General features: G+C 44.5%; 1 protein-coding gene across 1 annotated transcript; it reads right to left on the bottom strand.

Moving 5' to 3' along the window:
• Nucleotides 1–11,028: 11,028 nt before the first annotated feature.
• On the bottom strand, nucleotides 11,029–15,137 carry LOC123408827 (zinc finger CCHC domain-containing protein 7-like). The gene is made up of 7 exons (XM_045101871.1): nucleotides 14,576–15,137; nucleotides 13,870–13,980; nucleotides 13,617–13,775; nucleotides 12,620–12,784; nucleotides 11,982–12,098; nucleotides 11,791–11,898; nucleotides 11,029–11,715 (listed from the first exon to the last, which is right to left on the bottom strand). The coding sequence occupies exons 1-7, from the start codon at nucleotides 14,936–14,938 to the stop codon at nucleotides 11,296–11,298; spliced, it is 1,443 nt and encodes a 480-aa protein (XP_044957806.1). The 5' UTR covers nucleotides 14,939–15,137; the 3' UTR covers nucleotides 11,029–11,295.
• Between the last annotated feature and the right edge of the window lie 238 nt (nucleotides 15,138–15,375).

Below are 15,375 nucleotides of genomic sequence, written 5' to 3'. Positions count from 1 at the left end.
TTCAGAATAGGAGTAGGTGTCTCCATTGTACAACTTTACGGCAAAAGTATAACTATGCTCGGTCCTCAAGTGAACTCTCTTTACCTTCATAGTTTTTTCAGTACTAAAACAAATCTTATCCAAGACATAAATTCTTGCATGGCAGGGGATACACTAGAACACGCCTTTTTAAGCCATTCTAAGCCATTCATGTCTAGCACGAATTTGGGCGGTTCTTTCTTTGCTCTCAATCATGGAAACACGCATAGCTTTCAAAGTTTCATCCATGTTGATCTTGGGAGGAGCACATCTAACTTTCAAAGCATCAACATCACTAGACATTCTATCAACGCTCTTAGCCAAATCGTCAATTGTGAGTAGTTTTTCCTCTATGGACGCATTGAAAATCTTTTGAGAGTTGATGAACTATTTGATATTACTCTCTAGATCAGAGGGTAATCTATTGTAATTTTCATGAGTATTGTTGTAGGAGTTGCCAAAGTTATTAGAGGAGTTACTAGGAAAAGGCCTAGGAACATAGTTTCCTCTAAAAGCATTGTTGTTGCCAAAATTATTCCTACCAACAAAATTAACGTTCAAGCTAGCGTTGCTACTCTCAATCAAAGAATACAAGGGCATATCATTAGGATCTAAAGGAGGACTTCTACTAGCAACCAAATTCATTAACTCATCCATCTTAGCACTCAACGAGTTAATTTCTTCTATAGCGTGTACCTTCTTACTAGTAGGTGACCTTTCAGTGTGCCACTAAGAGTAGTTCGTCATGATATTGTCTAGGAGCTTTGTTGCTTCCCCTAACGTGATTTCCATGAACGTTCCACCTGAGACGGAGTCCAAGATATTTCTAGAAGCGAAATTCAAGCCAGCGTAGAAGATTTGTATAATCATCCAAAGACTCAAGCCATGAGCGGGACAATTTATAATCATCAATTTCATTCTCTCCCAAGATTGTGCAACATGTTCATGATCAAGTTGCTTGAAATTCATGATATCATTACGGAGAGAGATGATATTAGCTGGCGGAAAATACTTGGATATATAAGCATCTTTGCACTTATCCCAAGAATCGATACTATTTTTGGGCAAAGAAGAAAACCAAGTTTTTGCGCGATCTCACAACGAGAAAGGAAAAAGCTTCAATTTAATCACGTCATTATCCACATCTTTCTTCTTTTGCATATCGCAAAGCTCAATGAAGGTATTGAGATGGAATGCGACATCTTCACTAGGAAGGCCGAAGAATTGCTCTTTCATAACAAGATTCAATAAAGCGGCATTGATTTCGTATGACTCCGCACTAGTGGCGGGAGCAATCGAAGTACTAATAAAATCATTATTATTAGTATTTGAGAAGTCACAAAGTTTGGTGTTTTCATTCACGGTGACTTCGGCAAGCAAGCAAGCACACAAGCGAACAAAGAGCAAGCGAGAAAAGGGTGAACGAAAAAGGCAAACGGAAAAGGCAAATTGTGAAGTGGGGGAGAGGAAAACGAGAGGCAACTGGCAAACAAAGTAAATGCAAGAGATGAGTTTGTGACACCTACTTGGATGAGTTCTTGACTTGATCCTCCCCGGCAACGGCGCCAAAAATTCTTCTCCTACGGCAACAAAAGTCCTTCCCCGGCAACGCCAGGAATTCTTCTTGCTACTTCTCTAGCTTGCGTCGGTTTTTCCCTTGAAGAGGAAAGGGTGATGCAGCACAGGAGCAGTAAGTATTTCCCTCAGTTTGAGAAGCAAGGTATCAATCCAGTAGGAGAATCTCGTCAAGTCGAGAGTACCTACGCAAACACAAAAGAGCTTGCACCCAACGCTATAAAGGGGTTGTCAATCCCTTCAAGATTGTTTGCAAAGTGAGATCTGAAGGCGGAAAGTGCAACGAAGAAAAAGTGTAAGGCTGAAAATATGGTGTGGAGTAGACCCGGGGACCATAGTGTTCACTAGAGGCTTCTCTCAAAATAGCAAATATCCCGGTGGGTGAACAAATTACTGTCGAGCAATTGATAGAACCGCGCAAAGTCATGACGATATCTAAGGCAATGATCATACATATAGGCATCACGTCCGAGACAAGTAGACTGATACTTTCTGCATCTACTACTATTACTCCACACATCGACCGCTATCCAGCATGCATCTAGTGTATTGAGTTCATGACAAACAGAGTAACGCCTTAAGCAAGATGACATGATGTAGAGGGATAAACTCAAACCAATGATGAAAACCCCATCTTTTTACCCTTGATGGCAACAACACGATGCGTGCCTCGCTACCCCTTCTGTCACCGGGTGAGGTCACCGCACGGTATGAACCCAAAACCAAGCACTTCTCCCATTGCAAGAATCATAGATCTAGTTGGCCAAACAAAACCCACAACTCGAAGAGAATTACAAGGATATGAAATCATGCATAAGAGAGATCAGAAGAAACTCAAATAAGATTCATAGATAATCTGATCATAAATCCACAATTCATCGGATCTCGACAAACACACCGCAAAAGAAGATTACATAGGATAGATCTCCATGAAGATCATGGAGAACTTTGTATTGAAGATCCAAGAGAGAGAAGAAGCCATCTAGTTACTAGCTATGGACCCGTAGGTCTATGGTGAACTACTCACGCATCATGGGAGAGGTCATGGTGTTGATTAAGAAGCCCTCCGTATCCGAATCCCCCCTCCGGCAGGGCACCGGAACATGGCCCAGATGGGATCTTGCGGAGACAGAAGCTTGCGGCGGCGGAAAAGTACTTTCGATGATCTCCTGATTTTTTATGGATTTTTAGGGAATATATAGGCGCAAAACCTAGGGCAAAGGAGCCTCAGGGAGCCCACAAGCCAGGGGGCCGTGGGCCCCCTGGCCACGCCGTGAGGGCTTGTGGGGTCCCTGGTGGCCTCCTGCCCTGATTCTCCGGCTCTCCGATCTTTTTCTGTTTCGAAAAAAATCTTTTTGGCAGTTTCATTCCGTTTGGACTCCATTCAAAATCCTCCTTTGAAAGGGGTCAAAAACATGGAAAACACAGGAACTGGCACTTGGCACTGAGTTAATAAGTTAGTCCCAAAAATATATAAAAGGCATGCAAAACATCCAAAGTTTGACAAGATAATAGCATGAAACCATAAAAATTATAGATACGTTGGAGACGTATCAAGCATCCCCAAGCTTAACTCCTGCTCGTCCTCGAGTAGGGAAGTGATAAAGACTGAATTTTTGATGTGGAATGCTACCTGGCATAGTTGTCCTTTGCAACTTCTTTCACATGACATGAATGTTCAGATCCGTAAGATTCGAAACAATAGTTTGCTATTGACATGAAAACAATAATACTTCAAGCAAACTTGTAAAGTAATCATGAACTTTCAAAATAACAAGGCCAAGGAAAGTTATCCCTACAAAATCGTATAGTCTGGCTATGCTCCATCGTCCTCACACAACTAATGTAAATCATGCATAACCCCGGTATTGGCCAAGTAATTGTTTTTGCACTCTTACTTTCTCAAACTTTTTATAACTATCACGCAATACATGAGTGCGAGCCATGGATATAGCACTATAGGTGGAATAGAGGTTGGTGGTGGTTGTGAGACAAAAAGGAGGAGTTGGTCACATTGATTCGGCGTACCAAAGGGCTATGGAGATGCCCATTAATAGATATCAATGTGAATGAGTAGGGATTGCCATACAAGAGATGCACTAGAGCAATAAGTATGTGAAAGCTCAAAAGGAAAACTAGTGGGTGTGCATCCAACTTGCTTGCTCACGAAGACCTAGGGCAATTTTGAGGAAGCCCATCATTGGAATATACAAGCCAAGTTATATAATGAAGATTCCCACTAGCATATGGTAGTGACAAAGCAAGAAGCTCTCAATCATGAAGAACATGGTGCTATTATGAAGCACAAGTGTGGAAAAAGATAGTAGCATTGTCCCTTCTCTCTTTTTCTTTTTTTTTTATTTGATTGGGCTCTTGGGCCTCTTTTTTCTCTTATTTTTTTATTATTTCCTCACATGGGACAATGCTCTAATGATGATCATCACACTTTCATTTACTCACAGCTCAAAGCTTAGAACGATGATGACTCTATAGGAAATGCCTCCGGCAGTGTACCGGGATGTGCATCGATCTAGCTTGGCGTATGATGTTGAAAACATCTCGCTAGCTATCTTACGATCATGCAATGGCAATATGAGAGTGACGACACAAGTCATGAGACGGAACGGTGGGAGTTGCATGGCAATATATCTCGGAATTGCTATGAAAATGCCATAGTAGGTAGGTATGATGGCTGTTTTGAGGAAGGCATATGGTGTGTTTGTGCACCGGCGAAAGTTACGCGGCACTAAAGAGGCTAGCAATGGTGGAAGGTGAAAGTGCATCTATACCATGGACTCACATTAGTCATGAAGAACTCACATACTTGTTGCGAAAGTTTTTATTAGTAATCGAAACAAAGTGCTAAACGCATACTCCTAGGGGAAGGGTTGGTAGGTGTTAACCATCGCGCGATCCCGACCTCAACACAAAGGATGACAATCAATAGATCAATTATGCTCCGACTTCCTAACATAGAGGTTCACCATACGTGCATGCTACGACAATCACTAACTTCAACACAAGTATTTCTAGATTCACAACACCCTACTAACATAGCTCTTAATATTACCAAATCCACGTCTCAAAACTAATTGAGAGGAATCAAGACTTCTCTTTCTACTCAATGCACATGAAGATGGAGGTTTTTGCATCCTCTTTGGGTACCTATCACCTTTGGGACTACTTTCATAGCATAAGCCAACTACCAACTCACGCACCGCCGTGCTCTAAAAGATATAAGTGAAGCACATAGAGCAAAAGTATCTAGCTCAAAAGATATAAGTGAAGCACTATGAGCATTCTAGCAAAATCATGATGAGTCAATGTCTCTCTCTCTCTCTCTCAAAAAGGTGTGTAGCAAGGATGATTGTGACACAACAAAAATAAAAGACTCCTACGATACAAGACGCTCCAAGCAAAACACATATCATGTGGTGAATAAAAATATAGCTCCAAGTAATCTTACCGATGGATTGGAGACGAAAGAGGGGATGCCTTCCCGGGGCATCCCCAAGCTTAGGCTTTTTGGTGTCCTTGAATTTGGCTTGGGATGCCTTGGGCATCCCCAAGCTTGAGCTATTTCCACTCCTATCTCTTTGTCCATGAGAACATCACCCAAAACTTGAAAACTTCACAACACAAAACTTAAACAGAAACTTGTGATAACATTAGCACAAGAAAGCAAACTACCACTTCTTTTGGTACTGTAGCAAACTTGAATTCTATCTATATTGTTGTTGGTCTACTGTATTCTAACTTTTCCATGGCTAGTACCCCCCCGATACTAACCATAGATTCATCAAAACAGGCAACCAACTCAACAGAAACAGAATCTGTCAAAAACAGACCAGTCAGTAGCAATCTGTATACTTCGTATACTTCTGGTACCTCAAAAATTCTGAAAATTACGACTGCCTGGGAAAAAGGCATATCAACCAGAAGCAAAAGGAATCAACTCAAAATCTCTTTTTGAATAAAAATGAAAAATCATCTCGTGAGCGAAAAGTTTCTGTCTTTTTCCAGTAGGATCAAACAACCATCACCAAGACTAGTCATAAAGGATTTGCTTGGCTCAAACACAAAAAGAAACACAAAAAACACAATCACAACAGAACTATAATGGTGTGGACGCAACAAAACAGAAAGAAAAAGATAAATTCATTGGGTTGCCTCCCAACAAGCGCTATTGTTTAACGCCCTTAGCTAGGCATAAAAGCGATAGAATCACGTATCGTCGTCTTTGGTGCTCAACCCATAAGTGACCCTCATCATGGATTCATAAGGTAATCTTATTTTCTTTCTAGGAAAGTGCTCCATGCCCTTCTTTAAAGGAAATTGAAATCTAATATTCCCTTCCTTCATATCGATGATAGCACCGATAGTCCTTAGGAAGGGTCTACCAAGAATAATACGACATGTAGGATTGCAATCAATGTCAAGCACAATGAAATCCACAGGTACATAGTTCCTATTTGCAATAATAAGAACATAATTGATCCTTCCCATGGGTTTCTTGACAATAGAATCCGCAAGATGCAAATTAAGAGAACACTCTTCAATCTCATTAAAACCCAGAACATCACATAAAGACTTTGGAATCGCGGAAACACTAGCACCCAAATCACACGAAGCATTGCATTCATAGTTTTTTATTTTGATTTTGATAGTAGGTTCCCACTCTCATGAAGCTTTCTAGGGATAGAGACTTCCAATTAAAGTTTCTCTTCAAGAGATTATATCATAGCTTCGACGATATGATCGGTAAAGGCCTTGTTTTGGCTATAAGCGTGTGGAGAGTTTAACATGGATTGCATCAAGGAGATGCATTCGATCAAGGAGCAACTATCATAATTGAATTCCTTGAAATCTATAGTAGGAAGGCCGGAGAATTTCTCTTTCATAACAAGATTCAGCAAAGATTCAGCAAAGCGGCATTGATTTCGTATGACTCCGCACTAGTGGCGGGAGCAATCGGAGTACTAATAAAATCATTATTATTAGTATTCAAGAAGTCACAAAGTTTGGTGTTTTCATTCATGGTGACTTCGGCAAGCAAGCAAGCACACAAGCGAACAAAGAGCAAGCGAGAAAAAGGGTGAACGAAAAGGCAAATGAAAAAGGCAAATTGTGAAGTGGGGGAGAGGAAAACGAGAGGCAACTGGCAAACAAAGTAAATGCAAGAGATGAGTTTGCGACACCTACTTGGATGAGTTCTTGACTTGATCCTCCCCGGCAACAACGCCAGAAATTCTTCTGCTACGGGAACAAAAGTCCTTCCCCGGCAACGCCAGGAATTCTTCTTGCTACTTCTCTTGCTTGCGTCGGTTTTTCCCTTGAAGAGGAAAGGGTGATGCAGCACAGGAGCAGTAAGTATTTCCCTCAATTTGAGAACCAAGGTATCAATCCAGTACGAGAATCTCGTCAAGTCCAGAGTACCTGCGCAAACACAAAAGAGCTTGCACCCAACGCTATAAAGGGGTTGCCAATCCCTTCAAGATTGATTGCAAAGTGAGATCTGAAGGCGGAAAGTGCAACGAAGAAAGAGTGTAAGGCTGAAAATATGGTGTGGAGTAGACCCGGGGGCCATAGTGTTCACTAGAGGCTTCTCTCAAAATAGCAAATATCACGGTGGGTGAACAAATTACTGTCGAGCAATTGATAGAACCGCGCAAAGTCATGACGATATCTAAGGCAATGATTATACATATAGGCATCACGTCCGAGACAAGTAGACCGATACTTTCTGCATCTACTACTATTACTCCACACATCGACCGCTATCCAGCATGCATCTAGTGTATTGAGTTCATGACGAACAGAGTAACGCCTTAAGCAAGATGACATGATGTAGAGGGATAAACTCAAACCAATGATGAAAACCCCATCTTTTTACCCTTGATGGCAACAACACGATGCGTGCCTCGCTACCCCTTCTGTCACTGGATGAGGTCACCGCACGGTATGAACCCAAAACCAAGCATTTCTCCCATTGCAAGAATCATAGATCTAGTTGGCCAAACAAAACCCACAACTCGAAGAGAATTACAAGAATATTAAATCATGCATAAGAGAGATCAGAAGAAACTCAAATAAGATTCAAAGATAATTTGATCATAAATCCACAATTCATCGGATCTCGACAAACACACCGCAAAAGTAGATTACATCAGATAGATCTCCATGAAGATCATGGAGAACTATGTATTGAAGATCCAAGAGAGAGAAGAAGCCATCTAGCTACTAGCTATGGACCCGTAGGTCTATGGTTAACTACTCAAGCATCATCGGAGAGGTCATGGTCTTGATGAAGAAGCCCTCCGTATCCGAATCCCCCCTCCGGCAGGGCACCAGAACGTGCCCCAGATGGGATCTTGCGGAGACAGAAGCTTGCGGCGGCGGAAAAGTACTTTCGATGATCTCCTGATTTTTTATGGGATTTTAGGAATATATAGGCGCAAAACCTAGGGCAAAGGAGGCTCAGGGACCCACAAGCCAGGGGGCGCCCCCTGGCCGCGCCATGAGGGCTTGTGGGGTCCCTCGTGGCCCCCTCCCCTGATTCTCCGGCTTCCCGATCTTTTTTTGTTCCGGAAAAAAATTGGCAGTTTCATTCCGTTTGGACTCCATTCAAAATCCTCCTGTGGAAGGGGTCAAAAACATGGGAAAAACAGGATCTGGCACTTGGCACTGAGTTAATAAGTTAGTCCCAAAAAATATATAAAAGGCATGCAAAACATCCCAAGTTTGACAAGATAATAGCATGAAACCATCAAAAATTATAGATACGTTGGAGATGTATCACACCACAAGCTTGTTTATTGTATCTTCTAAGCTCCGGAATCATCGGGTAAAGACCTCGAACACATCTACCTTGATAGAGTACTTTCTTCGTGGCCTGGTCCTTTATCAAAAATAAAAATGGATGAAACTCAATGAAAACATGGTTATCAATGGTGATGCGATGAACGGAGAGAAGATTTTGTGTGCACTAGGGACATGCAGAATTTTCCTAAGATGGACTACGAGAAGGGGTACGAATGACGGAATGATCAATGTGACAGAATCGCATACCTGCACCGCTGGTTGTGTGAATCTGGTCCTTCCCTTGGTATTTCTCTCGGAGAGTTACCTTTTCAAGTCCACCAGTGAGATGGTTCGTGGCACCACTGTCAAGGTACCGGTTTGTTTCGACGCCATAGGATCCATCGGCAGCAGCAACAACCTTCGCATCATCTTCAGAGGAGGCTTCATCTTCGTCAAAGCGATACCAACAGTCCTTGGCGATGTGCCAAGGTTTGCCAAAGATTTGGCATCGCACAGGATCCGGGCAGGAGTTGTTGGAGCCACCACCGCGACCCGTGTTGTTGGTGGAGGGGTGGCTATTGCGGGAGTTGGTGTTGTCGGGCTTGCCCTTAGAGCGAGGAGAGCCACGGGAACGGGAGGAAAAGCCAAGACGTCCGTGAGTCGCCGCGTTTCCGGAGGACCTAAAGCCGTCGTCCGAGTTTTGAAACTGGGTGATGCGTTGGTCAAAGTTGTTGAGCATGGCGTAGAGGGCGTCGAGGGCAGAGGTGAGCGACTAGTAGTCCATGTCCAGCCCATGGAAGAGGTAGGAGATCAGCTCATCATCCTCGATCGGCTTGCCTGCGGCTGCGAGCTCGTCAACGAGGCCGCACATGAAGGCGAAGTAGGTGACCACCAATTGGTTGCCTTCTGCGCATTAATCAAGGCAGTGCAGATGTTGTGACATGGCTCAAGGACTGTGACGAGACCATGCTTGCCAGCACCCCCCAGAGCGTGTGCGTTGAGGTGACTGCGGTCATCGTGATGAGAACCTCTTTGGTGAGGTTGTTCAGTAGGTAACCAAGCACCTGCTGATCCTCCCGGACCCAGATTGGGTGGGGAGGGTTGGGCTCAGCGGTTTCCTTGTCGTCCTTGTCTTTGGCAACGAGAAACTTGGCCGGCTCCGGTGAGGTGCCATAGACGTAGCCGAAGACATCGGCACCCCTTAGCTGCGGCGTGATTTGGGCACGCCACAACACGTAGTTCGAGCGGGAGAGCTTCTTCGTGACCTGCCCGTTGAGGCTCGGCTGGGAAGCACCGGAGGAAGACATGGCTAGTGCTTGGTTCAGGGTTTTGGAGCTAGAGATTGGAAGAGGAGGCTTTGGTACCATGTGAGATTTGCGGTAAACGTCTTACCTCGTTAGAGGGACCCGTTGTGTGTTATATAGCACGGGCGCACCTTCCTGGATAGTGACATACACTCGGTTGGGATTACAACTTGAGAATCAATGAATAGAAGGAGGAGATAGAGCCAGCTACGGTTGAAGAAGATAAACCTCATTAGGGTATCAACAACCTCCTAACCGCAGCCGTGAAATCTATCCTATTACATGACGTTACATCATGTTTAACAGGGCCCACCAGTTGGGTCCGTGTATCCGTAGCAGTAGCGCGGCCTCTGGCACCCACGCTTCTGCTATCTCGTCGGCTGCAGCGCAGGTTTTAGATCCCACGCTATTGGCGTGGTCTGTCCTGGGGCATGATGGGGACCACTTAGTAGTAGTGCGGGATCACGTTGACCGTGCTCCTGCTATATATTACCTGCAGCACAGCCTGTTGCCACGCATTGCTGCTAACTAACCGCATCGCGGCCCTCCTGCTCGTGCTACTATTAGGTGGTTGTCTGTATGATTTTTACTAGTAATGTCTCCGTGAGGCGGAGGTTGTACGATTCGCCACGAAGGAGGTTTTGGACGTCGATGAAGAGGACGCCACCGCACGCTTCGAGGCGGCGCACGCGCAGTACGAGCTCTCCTATGCCATCTACAAACCCACGTACCACCTCGGTGTGAAGCCATGAGCCATCGACGCACTCTGTCTAGGATTTAGTCTGTTTGTGTATAATGTGTGAATTATATGTGTGTGTGAACTCCGGGGAGGTCCATACTATCTAAAATGTAGCGGGAACATGTTTATATTCAGTTTTAAATTTTGCGAGTGATTTATGGTATATGTTCTGCATCGGGCAAAAGGTGGCCAGAAAATCAATTAGGACGAACTGTAAACGGATTTTGCAGATCAAGACTATAGCACCTTTGCTAGAGATGCTTTTAATGGTTATGACTTGCCCAGGCTCATTGACGCTTACGCTTGCCTGGATCTACTATGGAACTGTACCCTTGTTTATTTGCACCCACATGCGAAAGTACATTGTCTTATATTTCAACTCGCGTTGTACGAAGTACTCCCTCTGTACATTAATATAAAAACGTTTAGATCACTACTTTTCCCTCTGTAAATTAATATAAAAGCGTTTAGATCACTACTTTAATGATCTAAATGCTCTTATATTAGTTTACAGATGGAGTACCATGGTAGTTGCTCGACTTTATAGAACACTGCAAAAATGTCCAGATACAGTGGCAGAAAATCATTGGGTTGTCAAAAATAATATAGCACTCTTGCATTAGTAGACAAGAAACTTACGCTGTGTAGCGGCGCAGAGTGCAGAGTGACATGCCGTGTTTGCAGTGGACAGGCATTGGAAGTGCAACACAAAACATGCCCAGACCAGGAATGGACAAAACGTATACAGCTCTGAAGATACAGAAAACAGCTCTTTCAGGGAACCGGGTATTACAGGCAGAGTACATCCCTAAGGGACCTACTGTCAAATGAACAACAAAACCAAAGGTAAGCTCCAGCCTAACTTCTTTCAAAGCGGTGATGGGTGTTGCTGGCAAATCTTGACGATGAAGAAGACCCATGTTTCCTCGCACTTGTCGAATACTGTGCATTGTGCCATGAAAAATCTTGTCCTTGAGGACTTGAATAGTCACCGCCTGAGGAGCGCTGGTGGTGATTATTGTAGTGCTTCTTAGGAGTAGACTGGGAGTCCCACCCATTGCCTTTGTACTTCTTAGATGGCAGATCGTCATGGTCCTCGGGAATCCAACCACCCCTGGCTCTGGATTTACCACTACCATGAGGTGTCTCCCATCTATCATCGAATAGGGGGCTTTTTCTTTTGTGAGAACCATGAGGAGCTGATCTAGGGCCAGAGTCGTTTTTCCATCTGTCCTTTCGACGACTATGCGATGACAACTCGCCCTTGAACCGACCGGGCTGCAAAAATAATAGCGTGCACAAGATGAATACCCAGGCCATTCTTATCAGCAGAGGAAATCATGAGATGCTTACCTTAGCACTATTTGTGCAACCACGTGCAAAGTGACCATCTTCGCCACATTTGTAGCACAAGGTCGGAGTTGTCGCAACACTCGTCTCCCTACGTTGCTTGGCACATCCCTATGATCAAATGTTGGTTAGTAATCAACTGGTATGAAAAGAAACAGACAGATACACATGAGGATAGAAAGATTAAAACTTACCAAACCAGTATGACCAGATTGGGCACAGTTATAACAAGTAACTTCTTTTGAACAACTATCAGCGAAGTCGGTACAACAGAGGTGACCATTCTGCTTGCACACATAGCATTTTATTTCCTGCATGGTCAACCAAGATGGATAGTTAGGAGGGAGGGGGGCAAATTTGCAATTTCCATGACTAGACTTCAGCGACTTCAAAGTTGCAGCTTGACTGAGACTGTTCAACCATATACAGAATAATTTATCTTGTATTGTGTGTTATTAAATGGAATTTTTTTACATGTACGGATCAAGGGACTGGATTAGCATAGAATGGCAGGAAAAGCCTAACATAAAAATGATCCGATTAATCAAATTACAAATTTAACATAATTTATGAGCCGCACAGTTAACAGGGTAAACAAGTGTATCCTACCAACATAATCAACCAGCTCAAGGCACAATACATTTATATGCCTTTTTTCTTTAGATCAAAATTTTGGAGAAAGAACATCTTTCAGGCTTTCATAAGCATATTCTGAAAACCCAAAGCAGCACTTCGTTTCTTGCATAAAGAAGCAAGTAACCAGCATATGAACACTCATCTGAGGCAGCAAGATGAAAATTTGAGAAGATAATTATGGCGACAAAGAACTCACCTTGACATCATCCGGTGGATAATCATTGGAACATCCAAACATATCATGGCCTGTTTCTCCGCATCTCAAGCATAATGCGGTGCACTGCTGAGTATTCTTTGTGTGCTTGTCAGGGCAGTCTTTCGCCATATGACCTCCTTTTTTGCAGATGAAACACTCTTGACCCTACAAAAAGAATTAAGAGATAATTGATTCCTGACCATCACAACCACTGGCAAGAAGCATTTGCAGATTAAGGCTATTTAGGATGTGATCCCAGAATAATCTACATGTGCAACCCACGACCATCACAACCACTGGCAAGAAGCATTTGCAGATTAAGGCTATTTAGGATGTGATCCCAGAATAATCTACATGTGCAACCCAGGACACAGGCAATGCAGACTGTACTACTGGAATATCTGCATGCCAAAAAATTACATCAAGCATTCAGATTTAACAAAAAATGAAATTGTAAACTATGAATATGCCTGCATGCATGGATCAGTCTGAAAGGAAGATCTCTCCAAAGAAATCACAGGATATAAAACACGGGTATCACTCCCCTTCAAATGGTATGATGCGTATGACACAAGAACAACAGTGAACAAATAGATCTGGAAAGCATAGACTACTTGAAGCAAAATATGAACATGCATGATGGGTAGAAATGAGTTGTTTAAATTAAGATTAACTGAAGACTGGATTTGAACAGAATACGTTCTTCTAATGTTTTTGGCGTTTTGCATTTAATGTTGAAGTTGGAATACAGCAAATGGGTACGATCAAGTACCCAACAACTTGTCGTCTAAGTTATATTGAATGACAGGTTAATCAAGGTCTTAATTTGCATGGTGGCAACCTAAATGAGATGATGGCACCCTAAACGAGACAGACACATAAAAAAGCAAGGAAACAATCTCTGGCAAATGAAACCATATACAGTGAGCTCATCAAGGGTATGAGTGGACATACCCAAGTCACGGAGCGATAATTCGTCCGAGCTAGAGAGACCAACCTGCGTGCACTGCTTCGCATTGTGTCCGAACAATCCACAAACGAAGCAAGGCTTCTTCCGCTTCTCCATTGGGCAGTTCACCGCTACATGACCTTCTTCACCACAGTTAAAGCAAGTCTCCAATATAGTTTCCCCAGGATCAAAGTATCTTGGTATACGCTGGTCATGAGCAGAAGCAAAATAACTATCAACTTTACCACAGTTATCCATGTACAAGGAAATTCACTGCAAGGAAAAACCCACTTGCACTTACAAGAAGCTTCCGCAGAACTGTGTTGTCGGATACAGGGACATCAACGCCATTTTGGATGAGCACTGATTCTGCTGTCCCGGTTTGTCCTTCCTGGGCTCCAGCAACCTGAGGCTGAAAGGGACAGATGCATTCATAAACCGCAGCTCCAGGAAGACTATCATATTTGTTCACAACAAAGGAACATCAAACACAGATGTCGATCCACCAAGATAAAATCTGTTGCACTACACAAGCCAAGGTTTTCAATCCACTATTCAATTCACGAATGTTTTAGCGTGCACATGCTTTACTTACTTTTATAACGGATAAAAACAAAAACATTGCATCACTTTGATTTGTACGAAACCAAAAGTATGTGTGCCTTCTGTGTAGGAAACAGAATACTGCCTTTTATACCGTTTCCAAAGAAGGAAATTGGGTACTGCCGACCGTCGACTCCTGGTAAAGCATATAGTTAACCAAATGATCCTAGCAACAATGCAGCATTAGCAAAGAAGATGCAACGGGCATGCTCCTCTAGATCCAAACGTTGCAAAGGCAAACAATTAAAAGCGATTCTATAGGACATCGTTACCAAGTCAAAAGTTATTCTACCGGACATCGTTACTAAAGCCTCTATCATGCGTGTGTTCGATATTTCGATTGCTAATGTAAACACAATGATACTGCATAATCACGAGCTAAGCTTAGGCCAAACAACAATTACCTCCTCCTCGGGGGCGGGGGCGGCGTCCTCCTTGCGCTGCTTCTTCCTCCTCTCCTTGCGCCGCTGCTTCTTCTTCTTCTTCTCCTTCCTCCTGCTGGGGTCGGCCTCGCCGAGCTCCACGACCGCGTCCTCGTCCACCTCCTCGTCGGAGGACAGGGAGAGCACCTCGGCGAACCCGGGCTGGCCTCCCGCGGCCTCGCGCCGCCGCGCCCGCGCGACGATCTCGAGGGTGAGGTCCTCGTTGCCCGCCTCGTCCTCGTCGTCGCTGACGGGCACGGGCGCGGGGCGCCGTGCAGGAGAGGGGGTGCCGGCGTCGTCCAGGTCCGGGTCGCGCCGCGCCCTGGAGCGCCAGCGCTGGGCCATCGCCGTCGGCGTTGGCGGCGGCGTGGAGACGGGGAGGAGAGAGCGAACCCTAGCTTCTGGCGAGGCGGGGCGGGGCGAGGGGGCGGTGGCGTCCCGCGCGGGAGGCGGAATATTCCGATCCAACGGTTGGATGGGCCGCGTCGTCGAGGGGGGAGACGACGGCCGGCAGGAGGCCGCGCGGGTGGGGGTTGTGGCGGCTAGGTTAGATTGGAGGGAGGGAGCGGGGGTGCGGCTGCGCGCTGCACTGTTTTTCGCTCGGTTGCGTACTTGGGTGGGCCGTTCGGCTGTTGGGCTGCTGGACTGCTAGGCCTCTGCGAAGCTATTTCTCATCTGTTGCGGCACGTTGTGTTTCTCATATGGAAAAAGTTCATTTTCAACCCTGAATTCGCAGGGGTTCGACGAAATGAACCCCAAAATCAAAATCCCGGTCGATTGCA

The sequence above is a fragment of the Hordeum vulgare genome, chromosome 7H (assembly GCF_904849725.1).
Source record: "Hordeum vulgare subsp. vulgare chromosome 7H, MorexV3_pseudomolecules_assembly, whole genome shotgun sequence".
In the NCBI taxonomy this organism is placed as follows: Eukaryota; Viridiplantae; Streptophyta; class Magnoliopsida; order Poales; family Poaceae; genus Hordeum; species Hordeum vulgare.
This window is presented reverse-complemented; position numbering and strand designations above follow the sequence as displayed.